Source organism: Schistocerca cancellata, chromosome 3 (genome assembly GCF_023864275.1).
Source record: "Schistocerca cancellata isolate TAMUIC-IGC-003103 chromosome 3, iqSchCanc2.1, whole genome shotgun sequence".
Taxonomy (NCBI): Eukaryota; Metazoa; Arthropoda; class Insecta; order Orthoptera; family Acrididae; genus Schistocerca; species Schistocerca cancellata.
In genome coordinates, this window is record NC_064628.1 from 327,968,476 (window position 1) to 327,989,999 (window position 21,524).

The 21,524-nt window shown below is 47.8% G+C and overlaps 1 protein-coding gene across 1 annotated transcript in view; it reads right to left on the minus strand.

Annotated features, from left to right (window-relative positions):
• LOC126176293 (sialin-like) overlaps positions 1-21,524 on the minus strand; it is a 78,270-nt gene that overhangs the window by 34,957 nt on the left and 21,789 nt on the right. The window contains exons 4-5 of the mRNA XM_049923444.1: positions 16,645-16,729; positions 3,305-3,522 (exon numbers count right to left, since the gene is read on the minus strand). Coding sequence (XP_049779401.1) covers positions 3,305-3,522; positions 16,645-16,729 — 303 coding nt within the window. The remainder of the gene's footprint in view (positions 1-3,304; positions 3,523-16,644; positions 16,730-21,524) is intronic.

Consider the following 21,524-nt stretch of genomic DNA (forward strand, 5'->3'; position numbering starts at 1 on the left):
ACGGAGCACCAGAGAAGAGACAATATTTAACAAGCAATGGCAGGCGAGCGTGGATCGTGTGCAGGACGTCCTACGCGAGATGGGACTCAGACAGCTGCCACAACAGCAGATGGTGGACGACGCGGGCGCGGACGTGCGACGTAGCACCAGAGAAGAGACAATATTTAACAAGCAATGGCAGGCGAGCGTGGATCGTGTGCAGGGCGTCCTACGCGAGATGGGACTCAGACAGCTGCCACAACGGCAGATGGTGGACGACGCGGGCGCGGACGTGCGACGGATTACCAGAGGAGAGACAACACCTAACAAGCAGCGGCACGCGAGTGCGGAACGCGTACGGAGCGCCCTACGCGAGACTGGCCTCAGACAGCTGCCACAACAGCAGCTGGTGGACGACGTGGGCGCGGACGTGCGACGGTGCACCAGAGAAGAGACAACATATAACACGCACCGGCAGTCGAGCTTGGACCGCGTGCAGAGCGCCCTACGCAAGACGGGCCTCAGATAGCTGCCACAACAGCAGCTGGTGGACGACGCGGGCGCGGACTTGCGACGGATTACCAGAGAAGAGACAACACCTAACAAGCAGCGGCACGCGAGCGTTGAACGCGTCCGGAGCGCCCTACGCGAGACGGGGCTCAGACAGCTGCCACAACAGCATCTGGTGGACGACGTGGGCGCGGACGTTGACGGAGCACCAGAGAAGAGACAAAACCTAACAAGCAATGGCAGGCGAGCGTGGATCGTGAGCAGGGTGCCCTACGCGAGATGGGCCTCAAACAGCTGCCACAAAAGCAGATGGTGGACGACGCGGGCGCGGACGTCCGACGGAGCACCAGAGAAGAGAAAACACCTAACAAGCAAAGGTAGGCGAGCGTGGATCGTGTGCAGGGCGCCCTACACGAGACGGGCCTCAGACAGCTGCCACAACAGCAGCTGGTGAACGACGCGGGCGCGGACGTTGACGGAGCACCAGAGAAGAGACAACATATAACAAGCAATGGCAGGCGAGCGTGGATCGTGTGCGGAGCGCCCTACGCAAGACGGGCCTCAGATAGCTGCCACAACAGCAGCTGGTGGACGACGCGGGCGCGGACGTTGACGGAGCACCAGAGAAGAGACAACATATAACAAGCACGAGCGTGGATCGTGTGCGGAGCGCCCTACGCGAGACGGGGCTCAGACAGCTGCCACAACAGCAGCTGGTGGACGACGTGGGCGCGGACGTTGACGGAGCACCAGAGAAGAGACAACATATAACAAGCAGCGGCACGCGAGTGCGGAACGCGTACGGAGCGCCCTACGCCAGACGGGCCTCAGACAGCTGCCACAACAGCATCTGGTGGACGACGTGGGCGCGGACGTTGACGGAGCACCAGAGAAGAGACAAAACCTAACAAGCAATGGCAGGCGAGCGTGGATCGTGTGCAGGGCGCCCTACGCGAGATGGGTCTCAGACAGCTGCCACAAAAGCAGATGGTGGACGACGCGGGCGCGGACGTTGACGGAGCACCAGAGAAGAGACAAAACCTAACAAGCAATGGCAGGCGAGCGTGGATCGTGTGCAGGGCGCCCTACGCGAGATGGGCCTCAGACAGATGCCACAAAAGCAGATGGTGGACGACGCGGGCGCGGACGTCCGACGGAGCACCAGAGAAGAGACAACACCTAACAAGCAGCGGCACGCGAGCGCGGAACGCGTACGGAGCGCCCTACGCGAGACGGGCCTCAGACAGCTGCCACAACAGCAGCTGGTGGACGACGCGGGCGCGGACGTGCGACGGATTACCAGAGAAGAGACATCACCTAACAAGTAGCGGCAGGCGAGCGCGGAACGCGTACGGAGTGGCTTACGCTAGACGGGCCTCAGACAGCTGCTACAACAGCAGATGGTGGACGACGCAGGTGCGGTCATCCCCCGGAGCACCAGAGAAGAGACAACACATAACAACCAGCGGCAGGCGAGCGCGGAACGCGTACGGAGCGCCCTATGCGAGACGGGCCTCAGACAGCTGCCATAACAGCAGATGGTGGACGACGCGGGCGCGCACGTCGGACGGAGCGCCAGAGAAGAGAGAACCCCTAACAAGCAGCGGCAGGCGATCGTGGACTGCGTGCGGAGCGCCGTACGCGAGACGGACCTCAGACAGCTACCACAACAGCAGATGGTGGACGACGCAGGCGTGGACGTCCGACGGATTACCAGAGAAGAGACAACACCTATCAAGCAGCGGCAGGCGAGTGCGGAACGCGTACGGAGCGCCCTACGAGAGACGGGCCTCAGACAGCTGCCACAACAGCAGATGGTGGACGACGCAGGCGTGGACGTCCGACGGATTACCAGAGAAGAGACAACACCTATCAAGCAGCGGCAGGCGAGTGCGGAACGCGTACGGAGCGCCCTACGAGAGACAGGCCTCAGACAGCTGCCACAACAGCAGATGGTGGACGACGCGGGTGCGGACGTCCGATGGAGCACCAGAGAAGAGACAACACCTCATGAGCAGCGCCAAGCGGGCGCAGACCGCGAACAGAAAGCCATACGCGGGGATGGCCTCAGAAAGTTGCCACAACAACAGATGGTGGACGAGCAGGGTGAAGATGTCCTTGGGAGCACCAGGGAAGGGCCGAAACCTCAGGAGCAGCACCAGACTGGCCCGGACGGCGGACGGAGCGCCCGTCACTGGACAGGCCTCAGAGAGCTGCCACAGATGGCGTCCGAGGGAGCAGCGGGGAAGAGACAACACCTTAGAAGCAACGCCAGGCGGGCGCGGTCCGCAAAGAGAGCACCCAGCACCCTCTGTGCATAAAAACTGGACAAGATTCTCCAATATGGGTGTCTCAGGTAGCACCTGAAGAAGGCAACGAGTTACGTGGCCTAAATATTGTGCCTGAGCGACACAAACATCCGGCAGTAGACCGGATTATTCCACATGTCTAGATCTCGCCGGGAAAGTCTGAAGAGTTACAGCTATATAACTGTTATCAGAAGTATGTTTTAGCTAACATTGATTATACTGAAGGCCAGTGTAGGTATTTTGTTTGTGACTCGAGACAGTTTTCTTCATTTTCACACGCACCTTATAAAAACTTCCTGTATCACTGTCAAGAATTGTTTTGGTGAAATAGAATGTCCTCATTTGACTGCATTTTCGGTTACTTTCGCTTTTGTTGCTGTCACACAGTTGACGACAGTGAGATGAGCATTTCTGGCGCACAGTATCCACTGAAGTCCACCATAGTGCGTCTCCTCCTCTGTGCCAGTAGACAAAGGACCGAGCTGCGCGATGGGAACTGGACTCACCTTGGCGGGCACCTTGCCCAGCGAAGCCTCGATGAATCGCCGCTCGGCGGGGTCGATGCGCGGGTGCTTGGCTGGCGTGTCGTAGGCGAACAGGAACCAGGGGATACTCCAAAGGATGCCCAGGCCGCCGAACACGTAGAAGACAAGCGGCCAGCCCACCTCGCTGTCGCACATCACGCCCGACAGCGCCATCGTGATCACCGTGCCCAGGTAGCCGCCTGTCCACAACAAAACAAGTGCGCTCAGTCCAGTGACTCACGCTCATCACTGCACCAGGCAGTGTGCACACACATACACACATGTACACTCACCGCTGAGCCAAAACATTATGACCACCTGTAGGTAAAATCTTCTGGGTTATTACGCCGCATCATACACTCCTGGAAATGGAAAAAAGAACACATTGACACCGGTGTGTCAGACCCACCATACTTGCTCCGGACTCTGTGAGAGGGCTGTACAAGCAATGATCACACGCACGGGACAGCGGACACACCAGTGGCCGTCGAATGGCGCTAGCTGCGCAGCATTTGTGCACCGCCGCCGTCAGTGTCAGCCAGTTTGCCGTGGCATACGGAGCTCCATTGCAGTCTTTAACACTGGTAGCATGCCGCGACAGCGTGGACGTGAACCGTATGTGCAGTTGACGGACTTTGAGCGAGGGCGTATAGTGGGCATGCGGGAGGCCGGGTGGACGTACCACCGAATTGCTCAACATGTGGGGCGTGAGGTCTCCACAGTACATCGATGTTGTCGCCAGTGGTCGGCGGAAGGTGCACGTGCCCGTCGACCTGGGACCGGACCGCAGCGACGCACGGATGCACGCCAAGACCGTAGGATCCTACGCAGTGCCGTAGGGGACCGCACCGCCACTTCCCAGCAAATTAGGGACATTGTTGCTCCTGGGGTATCGGCGAGGACCATTCGCAACCGTCTCCATGAAGCTGGGCTACGGTCCCGCACATCGTTAGGCCGTCTTCCGTCCAGCCCCAACATCGTGCAGCCCGCCTCCAGTGGTGTCGCGACAGGCGTGAATGGAGGGACGAATGGAGACGTGTCGTCTTCAGCGATGAGAGTCGCTTCTGCCTTGGTGCCAATGATGGTCGTATGCGTGTTTGGCGCCGTGAGCGCCACAATCAGGACTGCATACGTCCGAGGCACACAGGGCCAACACCCGGCATCATGGTGTGGGGAGCGATCTCATACACTGGCCGTACACCACTGGTGATCGTCGAGGGGACACTGAATAGTGCACGGTACATCCAAACCGTCATCGAACCCATCGTTCTACCATTCCTAGACCGGCAAGGGAACTTGCTGTTCCAACAGGACAATGCACGTCCGCATGTATCCCGTGCCACCCAACGTGCTCTAGAAGGTGTAAGTCAACTACCCTGGCCAGCAAGATCTCCGGATCTGTCCCCCATTGAGCATGTTTGGGACTGGATGAAGCGTCGTCTCACGCGGTCTGCACGTCCAGCACGAACGCTGGTCCAACTGAGGCGCCAGGTGGAAATGGCATGGCAAGCCGTTCCACAGGACTACATCCAGCATCTCTACGATCGTCTCCATGGGAGAATAGCAGTCTGCATTGCTGCGAAAGGTGGATATACACTGTACTAGTGCCGATATTGTGCATGCTCTGTTGCCTGTGTCTATGTGCCTGTGGTTCTGTCAGTGTGATCATGTGATGTATCTGACCCCAGGAATGTGTCAATAAAGTTTCCCCTTCCTGGGACAATGAATTCACGGTGTTCTTATTTCAATTTCCAGGAGTGTATTTCTTCTAAAATGATCGACGTTTCGACCTCTTTGCTGGGATCTTTCTCAGTATCTTCTGGTGTCTACTACTGCTAGAACACTGTCAGAGACGAGAGTCGCGTCCTCTTATGAACGGGAGTTTTCTCGCGTTCGTGCTGGAGAAGTGATGGTATTGGTGGAAATTCATATGGTTATCATTGGTGGTCCATAGTCACAGGCTAATATTCCAGCTCTGACGCAGAAGAAGGGGCGTTGTTGGCTAATCTGCTGTGGATCATTTTAGTAGAAATATGACGCGGCCTAATAACCCAGAAGATTTTTCCTACAGTGACAACGGGCACGAAAGCCTGCAGAATTACATATTGTCGGCCGGAGTGGCCGTGCGGTTCTAGGCGCTGCAGTCTGGAGCCGCGAGAGCGCTACGGTCGCAGGTTCGAATCCTGCCTCGGGCATTGATGTGTGGGATGTCCCTAGGTTAGTTAGGTTTAAGTAGTTTAAGTTCTAGGGGACTGATGACCTCAGAAGTTAAGTCCCATATTGCTCAGAGCCATTTTTTAGTGGATTTCCGCATTTGCGACCGGCATCTTCGCTTTAATGACTGCCCATTCGTTTCTCTTTCGTTTACATTCTTTCCTTACTGCTTCACGTGTCCACAACACCACTAGCAGGCATGCAGCCTCGCAATGGCCTGTGTTCATACTGTTTTGGCTCATCAGTGTACAAAGTAATATACCTTTTGGGACACGATGTCTTGGAGGGACAGTCAGTAAAAGAATTTGCAGCAGTAATCCTGATCATTCGAACTCCACACCTGATTAATGCTATTACGTTGATGCATAACTTCTTACCGTTTTTGTTTAGGATGATGTTATTCCGCTTACTATGGGTTTATTTATCAATCGTCATTCTTTATTTGTAGTTCATTGTTGCTGTTTGAGTTCACAAATTGTCATTTCGTCATTTGCAGATAGTGAGTGGAGCAGTGGACGCTAGAAAATGGAGTGTCATGTGGAGAAATCGGAACGTTTCCAACATATTCTTCTGTTTGAGTTCAGTAGAGGGCTGACAGTAGCGGAGGCAGCCACAAATATTTGTGCCATGTACGGGGGTAGCGCCATTGGACAAAGCACGGCAGTAAATTGGTTTCTCTTTTTAAGGAGGATCATTTTGAGATCAGAGAGTCTTCACTTTCAGGAAGACCTTCGGGTTTTGATGAAGATCGTTCAAAAGCATTAATACACAATGATCCACCTCAGTGTACCCGAGAGCTAGCAAATGTGACGAACTGTGATCATTCCACCAGCGAACGACATTTGCACTCAATGGAGAAAGTTCAGAAATCTGGTGTATTCGTACCGCATGCTCTAAGCCAAAATCAAAAAATCAGACAATGACCATATGTCTAACTCTGCTAGCTCGTAGTCAATTGGCATGAGATCAACGCCGACCATTCCTGTCCTGTATCGTTACTGGTGACGATAAATGGTGTCTTTATGTCAACAAAAGTAAAGGAAAGGGGTGGCTGAACCCAAACAACGCAGCAACTTCCTGTACAAAAACCTGCGCGCATCCATAAAAGGAAATGTTATGCATCTGGTGCAACAGCGAGGGTGTGATGTAGTACAAATTGCTTCCCCGAGGTGTAACCGTCACTGCCGACATTTATTGTCAACAAATGAGACGTCTCGGAGACTTAATCCAAGACTAACGACCAGGAAGACTGCAAAAAGCGACGATACCCCACGAAAAAGTCCGCCGGCAATCTTCTATACTGACAAAATACACTACACAGGAGTTGGGTTGACAAGTCGTTTCGCACTCACCTTATTCACCAGATCTTGCGCCCTCAAATTTTGACCTTTTACCCTCTCTATCGAACAACATTCAAGGAACATCCTTCCCGGATGAAAATGAGCTCCGGAAATGACTCGACGAGTTCTTCGCCACAGATCCAAGTGATTCCTAGAGTGGCGGAGTCGAAGAGTTACCCCAAGTTGACAGATTTTTGTAAATAGCGAAAGAGAATATATTATTAATGACAAAAGGCTCTGTTGTGTTTGCTAAACTTATGGAAAACGCTACGAACGTATGCACCAACCCAATAATATGAATAATTAAGGGAACCCTCACAGCTGTACTGAAACACATTTATTGGGTCACGATCGGTTTCGTTCTTTAGAACATCGGGTTATCGAGTTGTGCCAGTAACATAATTAACGGGTCTCATTGTCTCACGCAACATGAGACAAAATCTGAAACGGATGATCGTATAAACGTTCGACTGACCACCTGGCAGAAATAAGGCGAGCAGCAAGTGCATGCGACACGGCGTGATGTGCACATCAGACTACTCGCCTCGCTTCTGCCAGGGGTTCGGCAGAATACACTACTGGCCATTAAAATTGCTACATCACGAAGATGACTTGCTACAGACGCGAAATGTAACCGACAGGAAGAAGATGCTGTGATATATAAATGATTAGCTTTTCAGAGCATTCACACAAGGCTGGCGCCGGTGGCGACACCTACAACGTGCTGACATGAGGAAAGTTTCCAACCGATTTCTCATACACAAACAGCAGTTGACGGGCGTTGCCTGGTGAAACGTTGTTGTGATGCCTCGTGTAAGGAGGAGAAATGCGTACCATCACGTTTCCGACTTTGATAAAGGTCGGATTGTAGACTATCCCAATTGCGGTTTATCGCAGCAGCATGGACTATCAGCTCGGAGACCAATGCTGTGGTTCCCCTTGACGCTGCACCACAGACAGGAGCGCCTGCGATGGTGTACTCAAAGACGAACCTGGGTGCACGAATGGCAAAACGTCTTGTTTTCGGATGAATCCGGGTTCTGTTTACAGCATCATGATGGTCGCATCCGTGTTTGGCGACATCTCGGTGAACACACATTGGAAGCTTGTATTCGTCTCGCCATACTGGCGTATCGGCTGGCGTGGTTACACGTTTCGGTCACCTCTTGTTCGCATTGACGGCACTTTGAACAGCGGACGTTACATTTCAGATGTGTTACGACCCGTGGCTCTACCCTTCATTCGATCCCTGCGAAACCCTACATTTCAGCAGGATAATGCACGACCGCATGTTGCAGGTCCTGGTCAATGGTGGCCGAGCAACTGGCTCGTCACAACACGCCAGTCACTAGTCTTGATGATCTGTGGTATCATGTTGAAGCTGCATGGGCAGCTGCACCTGTACACGCCATCCAAGCTCTGTTTGACTCAAAGCCCAGGCGTATCAAGGCCGTTATTACGGCCAGAGGTGGTTGTTCTGGGTTCTGATGTCTCAGGATCCACGCACCCCAATTGCGTGAAAATGTAATTGCATGTCAGTTCTAGTAAATATATTTGTCCAATGAATACCCGTTTAACAGCTGCATTTCTTCTTGGTGTAGCAATTTCAATGGCCCATAGTGTATTTATATGACTGTTATCAAGAGAACTGGACCTACTAGAATATGATACTGTCACAACTCGGCAACTCCATCAGGTTCTGACTAAAGAAACCGGTTTTTGACACAGAAAATGTGTACCAGTACAGCTGTCATGGTTTTCATTAATCATTAACATTAGTTCCAGTACTGCTGATTAGCTTACTTTAGCTACACTCCTGGAAATTGAAATAAGAACACCGTGAATTCATTGTCCCAGGAAGGGGAAACTTTATTGACACATTCCTGGGGTCAGTTACATCACATGATCACACTGACAGAACCACAGGCACATAGACACAGGCAACAGAGCATGCACAATGTCGGCACTAGTACAGTGTATATTCACCTTTCGCAGCAATGCAGACTGCTATTCTCCCATGGAGACGATCGTAGAGATGCTGGATGTAGTCCTGTGGAACGGCTTGCCATGCCATTTCCACCTGGCGCCTCAGTTGGACCAGCGTTCGTGCTGGACGTGCAGACCGCGTGAGACGACGCTTCATCCAGTCCCTAACATGCTCAATGGGGGACAGATCCGGAGATCTTGCTGGCCAGGGTAGTTGACTTACACCTTCTAGAGCACGTTGGGTGGCACGGGATACATGCGGACGTGCATTGTCCTGTTGGAACAGCAAGTTCCCTTGCCGGTCTAGGAATGGTAGAACGATGGGTTCGATGACGGTTTGGATGTACCGTGCACTATTCAGTGTCCCCTCGACGATCACCAGTGGTGTACAGCCAGTGTAGGAGATCGCTCCCCACACCATGATGCCGGGTGTTGGCCCTGTGTGCCTCGCTCGTATGCAGCCCTGATTGTGGCGCTCACCTGCACGGCGCCAAACACGCATACGACCATCATTGGCACCGAGGCAGAAGCGACTCTCATCGCTGAAGACGACACGTCTCCATTCGTCCCTCCATTAACGCCTGTCGCGACACCACTGGAGGCGGGCTGCACGATGTTGGGGCGTGAGCGGAAGATGGCCTAACGGTGTGCGGGACCGTAGCCCAGCTTCATGGAGACGGTTGCGAATGGTCGTCGCCGATACCCCAGGAGCAACAGTGTCCCTAATTTGCTGGGAAGTGGCGGTGCGGTCCCCTACGGCACTGCGTAGGATCCTACGGTCTTGGCGTGCATCCGTGCGTCGCTGCGGTCCGGTCCCAGGTCGACGGGCACGTGCACCTTCCGCCGACCACTGGCGACAACATCGATGTACTGTGGAGACCTCACGCCCCACGTGTTGAGCAATTCGGCGGTACGTCCACCCGGCCTCCCGCATGCCCACTATACGCCCTCGCTCAAAGTCCGTCAACTGCACATACGGTTCACGTCCACGCTGTCGCGGCATGCTACCAGTGTTAAAGACTGCGATGGAGCTCCGTATGCCACGGCAAACTGGCTGACACTGGCGGCGGCGGTGCACAAATGCTGCGCAGCTAGCGCCATTCGACGGCCATCACAGCGGTTCCTGGTGTGTCCGCTGTGCCGTGCGTGTGATCATTGCTTGTACAGCCCTCTCGCAGTGTCCGGAGCAAGTATGGTGGGTCTGACACACCGGTGTCAATGTGTTCTTTTTTCCATTTCCAGGAGTGTATTTGCACGTTCTGCGGATCATATCCACATTTCAATACAGAGATTATGCAAAAACATGGAAAAACCGTAAAAATGCATGTAGGCCTGTAGGCTGCGCTGTTGTATTTGGCCACGAACGGCAGCTGTGCAATGTCCTCAACACGTTGCAAGTGTCATTCGTGGTCAGAGCAGAGTTCTGTGTAGTTGCGGGTACCTTACTTTGGAGCTAAGTGACTTCCAACGTGGGCAAACTGTTGGTGCCCGAAGTGTTTGGTGTTTCAAAAAGTACCAGATCGGAAGTTTATACCGCATACAGGGAAAGTCGAAAAACGTGATCCGCTACGTCACAACGCGGGCAATAGTGTTGAGTGACTACGACGGATGGGCATTGAAGAGGATTGCGACGAGAAGTAGGAGGATGACAGCTGCAAAAGTCACTGCAGAACTAAAGATCGTACTGGCGAAGCCTGTCAGCACCGAAACAACACGATGGGAGCTCCAGAAGCAGGGAATTTCAAGGCAAGCTTGTAACGCCGAAAATGCATATCCTCCTATTTCCATCTATTGTACTATAAATTTTTCTCCTTATTTTGTTACCTGAAGATGTGACATTTCCGTGTCTTTATATATTGTAATTGTTTTACTATTTGTATATATATATATATATATATATATATATATATATATATATATATATATATGCATTTATGGCGATGTATAATTGGTTTGGTTTGTAAATATTATTTGTATTTTTACGTTGGGTCTTGCCTAAGGAAAACTAGGCTATCGAACGATTACATCGATAGGTCGTGTGGAGAACCAAAGTGTTTAGGATCTTTGGTAGTGTTAACTCTGCCGCGTGGAGTGCGGGCAGTGGGGAGTCTGGCTGGAATATGGCGGTGGAGCAGGTCTGTTGAGAGACGCTCCCGCGAGTTGCCGCGCTTTCGGGATTTGGCAGCATGTAATTGCGCTCGACTTGCTATGATAGTTTCTGGCATGGTGTCGCGGACGGGAAACATTAGCAGGCACACATCAAGAGCCCGTTTCCCCTGGTGACAGTGTCGAGAAGAAGGCGCGCCAACATCCAGCTTCTGCAACAGCTACGGCCGACAATGAGTGATTGTCGCCACCTCCTCGATCGACGACTTCAAACCTTCAATCAACCAACAAGGAAGACTGAAAGCACGTAAAGTTTTAGAATTGTATGGCAGACCTCAGCTTTTCAAACTAATCCATTAGCATCACTAAAATACAGCAACTTAGCATGAAGCTTTGTTGCTCATTGTCCCAATTGCATTACCAAGCAGGGTCCCTTCCTTTTCCGAAATGAACTCGAGTGTCGTTGAAATTCAAACGCCAGCATTAAAGTAATATCATTCGATTTCACTGCTTTAATTTCAAAGTTCAGTTAAGGTATTCATAGCTGGCTACAATATTTAGATTACACAAGCACAAATGAAGAGTCCGAGTTTTGTTACCATATTTTAGCTTACCTGTGACTGCAGCTCAGCTTGGTACGTACTAAATTTTACTATTGTTAATTGTTCAGAATCATTTAATTCAAGTTCAAAGTTAAATCTCTTATTTCTAAATTGCGTAGATTCAAGTAGCTTTTGAAATGATTGTTGAGATAGCCCAAGACTAACCTTATTTTATTGAATTTCGTAGTGCTTCAGAAACAAAGTTCACTATTAATTTCAGTCACTAAATTAACTTTCTGTTTTCCGGTTTTATTAATTCTTTTGCTAAATTAAGTCAGAGTGTAGCGAAATTTATTACTTCTGACAAACATTCAGTTTTTACACAACACGTGTCTACTTTCAGTTCCCACGCTTTTAGTGCCAATTATATGTGCAATAACCTTTCTTTTTCAATTATTATAGTTGTTGTCCATAGGATTGGCGACCGTAATTTTCCCCAAATCTCAAATATCTAATTAACCCCAGTTAATTGTTAACGTAACGACCACACATTTATTTTCTTTATTAACTTTACCCCTTTTCGAAATTAATTTCCACCTGTTTCATTTGCATTTTTCCTTTCATTTAGATGTAACCTTTTCTCTCTCTTTACCGACAGATTAACTTCGGTGACGATTGCTTTTCCCAAATTTCCATTAGGTACCAGCGCTGTAATTTTTACTGTCGTTAAGGTCGATAAGTGAGGGGGAGGTTACAAGCTGTACTTCCAAAAACAACTCACCAGTGATCAGTACACGAAAACGTGGTGCCGAAACCATAAAACCTGGGCTATGGAGCAATGGTCGGAGTGTAACACGGCAGGGATCCGGTGATGATTTGGGCAGCCATACCGTAGTATTCCGTGGGCCGCATGGGTACTTTGCAAGGGGACATTACTGCCAAGGTATATAAGAACATTTTCATACAATGTTTGTTCCCCAATCGTGATGCTGTCTTCCGAGACGACAGGCCCTTTGCTCACACAGTACGCCACGTCGAGAACTTGTTTTGTGAGCACGAGGACGAATTGTCGCCACTCCCCTGGCTACCACAGTCACCACATCTCAATATTCTTGAGTCTTTGTGGTCTACTTTGGAGAGAAGTGTGTTGGATCGCTATTTACCTCGGTCACCGTTACTTCAACTTGACTATTTTGCAGAAGGAATGACATAAGATTCCCTTGAAAATCCGTATTTATCCATTCCGAGACGACTGGAAGCTGTCTTGAAAGTCGACGGTTATTCTACACTGATTGAGGCACGATAATGTGTTTTGTTTTTGGTATTTTCATATTTTTGTCCACCCCTGTAAATACTTCGCAAATCATTGAGAAGCGCGTTCGCGCAAGGAGCACAGAAAGAACGACTGCTGCAGTACCTATGTCTACGTTGTAATGGGTCTAATCCTGTTTGCGTCGTTTCTCTGGGTTTAATAAATGGGGGTCTGAAGAATGTCTCTTGATTCTTAACTTAATACTGATTCTCGAAACTTAGTGAGTGAGTTTCCTTATGATACTGAATGTCTATCTTCAGGCGTTTGACAGTTCATGTTATTCAAAATATACTTGCCGCTCTCCCGTGAGTGACCATTCGTGCCGCGTTTCTTTATATACGCTCATTATCCCCTGCTAGTCCTATCTGGTATGGCTCACACGCACTTGAACAATAGAGAGACTGAATTCCCACAGTATCATACCAGTTAATCAATATCTACCACCTGCATCACTTACGAGTGATCGTTTCATTACAGATGTCAAGAAATTGTTATACGTATGTTTATCAGTATCGTACCAATGTATCGAAATTTACCACTTACCTCACCTACGAATGATCCTAGGTAATCGTTTCATTTTATACGACAATGAACTGTTACACATAGGTATTTCTACAAGTCGACTGATTCCAGCTGTGGCGAGTTGCAGCTGTAGTCGTGCGATACTACAGGGTGTCCGGGCTATAGGTGTACATAAACCAATGCTTATAACTAAAAAACTCGATTTTTTATGTTGTTGAGTATATATCCAGTTGACAGAGACACTCTCCAAAATGTGATTCTTACCATATCATAAAAATCGCTGAGTCGTATGGCTCATGCGTTCAAATGTTTATTTCAAGTAGACAAAACAATGAAAGGTGCAGAGCTAAAGTATGTAACACGTGTTCAGGGGCGTGCAAGAAGGAAATGAAACGTGGCTCCTCCCCCACGTAAATCCATTTATCAAGGGGACATAACTCTTCGAGAAACGGGAAGTGTGCGTTCAAATGCTGGAAAACGTCCTAAAACGCATGTGAATGAAGAGACCGTGGAACGTGTTCGCGAAGCATTGGCTAGAAGGCCACGTAAATACATTAGACAAGCCAGTGGGAACTAGCACGACATTACGCACAAACGTCTCCTGTTGCATGCTTACAAACTCCAACTTCTGCGTCATTTTGAGCCTGAGGATCACTGCAGACGACGTGATTTTGCTGTTGAAATGTTGCATCGTACAAACGAAAACAACGACTACCTCAGTACAACCCTGTTCAGTGATGAATCTACCTTCCACATCTGTGGCAAAGTTAACCGACATAACTGTCAAATATGAGTAAGTGAGACCCTAGCAGAGGTGACTGAGTGCGAAAGGACACCTCAGAAGTTAATGTGTGGTTCTGATTACATAAACATTCTGTGATTCGTCGATTTTCTTTTTATGGAGTCTACAAGGGCAGGGCGCACTTATCTCGACTTGTTAGCGAACTACGCAGTTTCGCAGACGCCTCCGGGCGTCATTTTCCAACAGTATGGTGCCCCATGGAGATATTACCACATATCTCCATGAGACATCTCCTCAAAATTGTGGAGAGGGGGGGAGGGTCCCATTGCCTGCTGCTGCTGGCCTCTCGGACTGCCGATCTGCCTCCGCCGCTGGATTTTCAGTGCATGCATTGGGGTTTGTCAAGGACATTGCGGAACTAGGTTTCGAGACGTGGCAGATTTGAGACAAAGGATTTATGCCATAGTAGTGGCCATAACACTTGTCATGCATATGAACATGGGGCGAGAAGTCGAGTACCGTTTCGATACCTTTCGAACTACAAACGGTCCCCACACTGAACTGTACCAATATGAATAAAAATGTTTGAGCTCCTATGTACACCGCTGTGCAAATGAAGTTATAAAACTTAATAGGTATTGAAATATGAACAAATGTTTTTGCATATCTCCATCCTGGACACCCTGTATTTCTCTGATTATTGGGAAGTGCACAGTTTTACATTTTTGAACAGTTAAACTGATAAGATGTGAGGACTTACTTCGTAGAATAAGCGACGAAAAGAATATGTGGAAAACATTATCTAGAATAAGAGGCAGGACGACAGGACATAAGTAAAGACTATAGGGAGAAACCTCCATGGCACTAGAGTGAGACTTAGGAAGAAGGATGAAAAATTAGGCTTTTACGTCCCGTCGACATCGAGATCGTTAGAGACGGAGCACAACCTCGTATTGTTTCAAGGATGGGGAAGGGAATCGGCTGTGCCCTCTGAAAGGAACCATCCCGGCGTCGGCCAATGCATGCTTCAACATAAATGCAGATGCTAGACAAAATGGTTCAAATAGCTCTGAGTACTATGGAACTTAACATCTGTGGTCATCAGTCCCCTAGAACTTAGAACTACTTAAACCTAACTAACCTAAGGACATCACACACATCCATGCCCGAGGCAGGATTCGAACCTGCGATCTTAGCGGCCACGCGGTTCCAGACTGAAGCGCCTAGAGCCGCACGGCCACACCGGCCGGCGATGCTAGACAAGCCTGTAGGTTGAGCTGTTGTATTCGGCCACGCACCACATCTCTCCATGAAAAATTTCCCGAGTGTTGGATCGGAAGAGGGAGGGGGGCTCCCATTGCCTGGTCCCTCGGTCTCCCGATCTGACTGCGCTAGATTTCAGTGCAGTGCAGTGTCAAGGGCACAGTTACAGAACGAAGGTTCGAGATCTGGTAGATTTGAGACAACGAATTTACGTCGCAGTAGAGGCCATAACACTTGTCATGTTTATGAACATGTGGCGAGAAGTGGAGTATCGTTTCGAACTCTGCCGAACTGCAAACGGTGCCCACGTTAAACTGTACTAAAACGAATAAAAATGTTTGAGCTCTTGTGTACAGTTTTGGACAAATAAAGTTATAAAACTTGATAGATACTGAAATATGAACAAATGTTTTTGTTTTCCTCTAGCCTGTACGCAGTATGTTTTTCTGCGTTTTGTGAAGTGCTCAACTCTTTATATCACTTGAAAAAAGAAGTGGATTAATAAGATAAGATTGAGGACTTAATTCGTAGAATCGGTGACAAAAGGAGTATGAGGAAAACACTATCTAGAACAAGGAATAGGACGACCTGACAAGAGTAAAGACATCGAGGGAAAACTTACCTGCTATTAAAGGAAACCGTAGAGAGAAGGAAGAAAATTTATGGTTATCGTCCCGTCGACATCGAGGTCATTAGAGACGGAGCATAAGCTCGGAACGTTTCAAGGATGGGAAAGGAAATCGTCCATGCCCTTTCAAAGGAACCATCCGGGCAGTGAGCTGGAGCTATTTAGAGAAATCGCTGAAAACTTATATCTGGATGGCCGGAACTGTCTTCCTGCCGAATGCGATTCCAGTGTGCTAACTACTGCGCCACTTCACTCGGTGAGAGGGAAATGTGGTGGACAAAAATTACAGGGGAAGTAACTGTTTGGGGTTCATACAACAAATAATTGAGGTCTAAGGATGATAGTGATATTCTGAGTTGGCGATGGGGGCACAGGAGACGAAATCGTGGTTGTAAAGCTTAACAGGAAATTATCTCTGGACATGTAATTTTCCAGTACTTTCAGTGTCACTGTCAACCTGTATCTTTAATGAAAAGTAACTGGTGTCCCATCAGAAAAGGTCCCATCAGAAAAGGTCAATGTTCCGGTAGTGACATAAATAGCTATTTGAAGGAAAAACTTGTACATAAATTTATGCTCTTATATATAGTGCACGCTTTATGTGATGTGACTAGAGATTTTCTTTTGCTTACATAAGAGTCGTTGTAAGGCTGTCGGCATGGCTTACCAGAGTAGATGATGGAGAAGCGGCTGCGCTCTTGTGGAGGTGCCCACTTGGAGATCATCAGCTGTATCGCTGGGAAAGTCACCCCCTGAGAAATGAGAAACACCGTGAACGAACTTACACAGATGCTTTTTCAATGCGTATCCTGTAGTAAAACTAAACAACTCCTGTGCTTGTACATAAACGAAAACTAATCTATATCACAACATCAAGAAAGAAAGAGGTTAATAACTAAATGAGTAACTTTCAAGCTTGCACTTTATCTCTGATATGTAACGAGATAAACTCCTGGGACGTGCGACTAGTAATTGGTCTACTAAACGAACTCGTTATCCTCATTTCCCTTCCGTTTAGCTCTATTAAAGCGCAGGCGTCAGTACAGCCGACGCGTAGGAGCTAATACGTGAGACGCGCAAAGATAAATTGAAAAGAAACACCTGGAAGTATTCTGGATGCGAATATTAGCGCCCACTCGCTAACTACACTAACCTTGTGGCGGGAATATCAACTGCGAACTGGGCATTAATATTCAGTGTCTAAGTGGTTCTAAGGAAACGAGGATCCCTTGCCGTATACATTCAAGAAAGATGTCCGTCTTTCGGTGGAAGACTGATACATCTGGAGACGGAATTTGAAAACTGATTATACTAGCAACCACGCGATTCGGTGTACTGTAAATTATCTCGTTCTTCAATTATCCCAAGGATAAAAGAATCCCAGCAGATTCCCTGTGCGATTTGCGTAATGCTACTTATTCGAATAAGAGTTCCCTAGTACTTTGTTCATTTTTGGGAAAAGACGTTTTATTATCAGACGCATGATCACAGGTTAGTGTAAGCGCGAGATAAGTCATTGCAAATGTGAAATGCTGGTACATTAACATTATGCCGTCCGGCGACACCACATGGTGTCGTCTGCACAGTATCGCTCAGTGGCCGGCGACACCACCGTGGTGTCGTGAAGATAGTATCACGCAGTGGCCGGCGACAGCACTTTAGTATCTTTTGCATTCTGTTGGTGTTTTGTTTAGGTAACAATAAGTAACACACGTCAACAAGTTTTTTGTATTTATAAGTACTTGTGCCCTTTCATCATGGCGGACAAAAGAGACAATAGGATTATTTACGCTGAATGCCCGAAAGTCTTGTCTGACGTTCCGGACGACTTGACCGATGAGGAAGAAGACATTGGATATAAAAAAAAATGGAAGTGAAGCAGAATCGTAGGAAGCTAGTGAAATACGTCCAAGAAGAATTCGGCGAACGCTACGGTTGCCAAATAATTCGGCTGAATCAGAGGAAGAAGGCAGTGTACAGTGGTCAGACTTTGATTTACCGAGGACCAACAATAAATTTTAAGGAACCCTGGCACAACAATTTTTCCCAAAGATACACAGAGCGTCGATGATATCATAGAATTATATATTGGGAACGATATATTTGAATATATTAGCAATTAAACCAACAAGTACTACAGTCAAAATTGCAATAGAAGTAAGATGGGTTTAAAAAATGCCAAATTTGTCGACGTTACGGGACCCGAACGTAGAAAATGGTTTGGGCTTGCTATCCTTAGGAATTGTAAAAAAAAAGCAAGGATCGATGATTATTATTCAACGAATCCGTTGATAGACACACCGATATTTCGAAAAACGACGTCCCGCAACCGATTCTGACAAATATTATCATTTTTACATTTTTCCGACAGCAACAATAAACTGGATAGTGCCGACCAGCTTGTCAAAGTGCAATTCTTAATTGATTATTTTTCCAAAAAGTTTACAGAAACGTTTAATCAAAGTCAAAACATCTCTATTGATGAAGGAATGATATCGTGGCGTGGACGATTAAATTTTAAAGTTTACAATCCGTCGAAAATTACGAAATACGGCATACTCATTCGGATGCTGTGTGATTCGATTACGGGATACATTTCCTCATTCAAGATATATTCCGGCGTTGGACAGCCCTTAGCAAAAACAGTGACGTAACTGTTGACACCATCTGATGGAAAGTGGCATCACCTCTGCATGGATAATTATTGTAACAGTGTAGAACTTGCAGAGAAAATTCGAGTTTGTGGACCGATACACCAAAATAGAGTATTTCCGGAAAATTAAAGTGCGCAAAAGTCAATGTGTTTGAAGCTTGTCATCAACGGGAAGGTGACAAGCGGCCGGCGACAAGCGAAGTAATCCGAATTAGCGCTGCCGGCGCGAAGCGAATTAATTTGTACGAGACATGCGGACGGCAAAGTGTTAATAACCAGTGCAACCGCAAGAATACTGAATGCAAGCACTCAAACGTGCATGCATTGTGTTGTACAGATGCCGGATATCAATTTGTGGCATGGAGTCCCTGCGTGTTGCACTTGGTCGGTCAATAGAGGAACAGTTAATGCTGTTTGTGGATGACTCTGGAGTTATCGTCCCATGATGTACCATACGTGCTCGACTGGAGACAGATCTGGTGGTCTAGCAGGCCATGAAACACGTCGACGCTCTGTAGACCATCTTGAGTTACAACAGCTGTACGTGGGCGACCGTTATCCATCTGAGAAACATCCTCTAGAATGTTGTTTATGAGTGACAGTTGAGCGGGTCGAATCACAATACTGCCGCACATATTTGTAGTCAGGATGTGTTCGATAGCCAACAGCGTGCTCCTGCTGTCATGCATAATCGCACCTTAGACCATTACTCCAGGTGTAGGTCCAAAGTGTCTAGTTCACTGACAGACTGATTGCCCTCCTTCTAACCAATACACTGGCAATACTAGCACCTGAGCAGGAACAGCTTTCATCAGACACAGACCTCCTTCCTACCCTCCAATGAGCTCTCGCTTCACACCACTGAAGTCGCAAATTGGTTTGGGATCAGTGGAATACACGCGTCAGGATGTTTGGTTCGCAGCTGTCCTCGAAGCAACCGAGTTGTAACGGTTCGTTGTGCCACTGTGGTGCCAACTGCCGCTGAAGTTGCTACTGCGGATGCAGTACGATGTGCCACAACCACACGCCAAACACGACGGTCTTCCCTCCCGGTAGTGCCACGTTCCCGTCTGGAGTCTGGTCTGCCTGGACCCCACATTCACGTGACCACCGCTGCCAGCAGCCACGTACAGTGATTACGTTCCTGCCAAGTCTTTCTGCAATATCGCAGAAGAAACAATCAGCTCTGTTACACTACCTCTTTCAAACTCAGTGAGGTGTTGATAACGCTTCTTTGTTGCCTTAAAGGCATTCTTGACGAACATCAACTCTCCACATCCAATTTCAAAGGTATGTAACGTTCACGACCATTACAGCGTGTATTTAAAGGTAGCATTATTTTCGTCTTCATAGTGGCACTACTAGCGCCACTGTTATCCATCTGGCGAGAAATTAGAACAGACACCACCTTTGAGAGTAGAAACACACCTACCAAATTTATTTTATTTCGCACAACTCCGTCTTGGTGTTGCGATTTTTTTTCCATCAGTGTATAACCAATTTATTGATTCACAGACATGCTGCGCATTATTATAGTAGTTAAAGGCCACGATACGATAACGGAATAGATACTGTATGTTTGGGACAGCCGTTTCAAGGAGATATGTTCTGATCATAAATGGATCTTGCTGTTTATTTAAAAACATTTCTTAAACCTAATGTTTGGCAAGTAGCTGCTTTCCTGTTGAAATTCATAAACATTACTTTCTCAGTTTGAGTAAATATTACGCTATCGATAACTCGTAAACAAAGTTGGTGTTATTTTTGTCTTTCTTCAATGTAGGAGTAAATATCTGCGTCCTGCATAATCTCTAAAACATGTTGTTGTTGTTGTTGTGGTCTTCAGTCCTGAGACTGGTTAGATGCAGCTCTCCATGCTACTCTATCCTGTCCAAGCTTCTTCATCTCCCAGTACCTACTGCAACCTACATCCTCCTGAATCTGTTTAGTGTATTCATCTCTTGGTCTCCCCCTACGATTTTTATCCTCCACGCTGCCCTCCAATACTAAATTGCTGATCCCTAGATGTCTCAGAACACGTCCTACCAACCGATCCCTTCTTCTAGTCAAGTTGTGCCACAAACTCCTCTTCTCCCCAATCCTATTCAATACCTCCTCATTAGTTATGTGATCTACCCATCTAATCTTCAGCATTCTTCTGTAGCATCACATTTCGAAATCTTCTATTCTCTTCTTGTCCAAACTATTTATCGTCCATGTTTCACTTCCGTACATGGCTACACTCCATACAAATACTTTCAGAAACGACTTCCTGACACTTAAATCAATACTCGATGTTAACAAATTTCTCTTCTTCAGAAACTCTTTCCTTGCCATTGCCAGTCTACATTTTATATTCTCTCTACTTCGACCATCATCAGTTATTTTGCTCCCCAAGTAGCAAAACTTCTTTACTACTTTAAGTGTCTCATTTCCTAATCTAATTCCCTCAGCATCACCCGACTTAATTCGACAACATCCCATTATCCTCGTTTTGCTTTCGTTGATGTTCATCTTATACCCTCCTTTCAAGACACTGTCCATTCCGTTCAGCTGCTCTTCCAAGTCCTTTGATGTCTCTGACAGAATTACAATGTCATCGGCGAACCTCAAAGTTTTTTATTTCTTTTCCATGGATTTTAATACCTACCCTGAACTTTTCTTTTGTTTCCTTTATTGCTTGCTCAACATACAGATTGAATAACATCGGGGATAGGCTACAACCCTGTCTCATTCCCTTCCCAACCACTGCTTCCCTTTCATGTCCCTCGACTCTTATAACTGCCATCTGGTTTCTGTACAAATTGTAAATAGCCTTTCGCTCCCTGTATTTTACCCCTACCACCTTCAGAATTTGAAAGAGAGTACTCCAATCAACATTGTCAAAAGCTTTC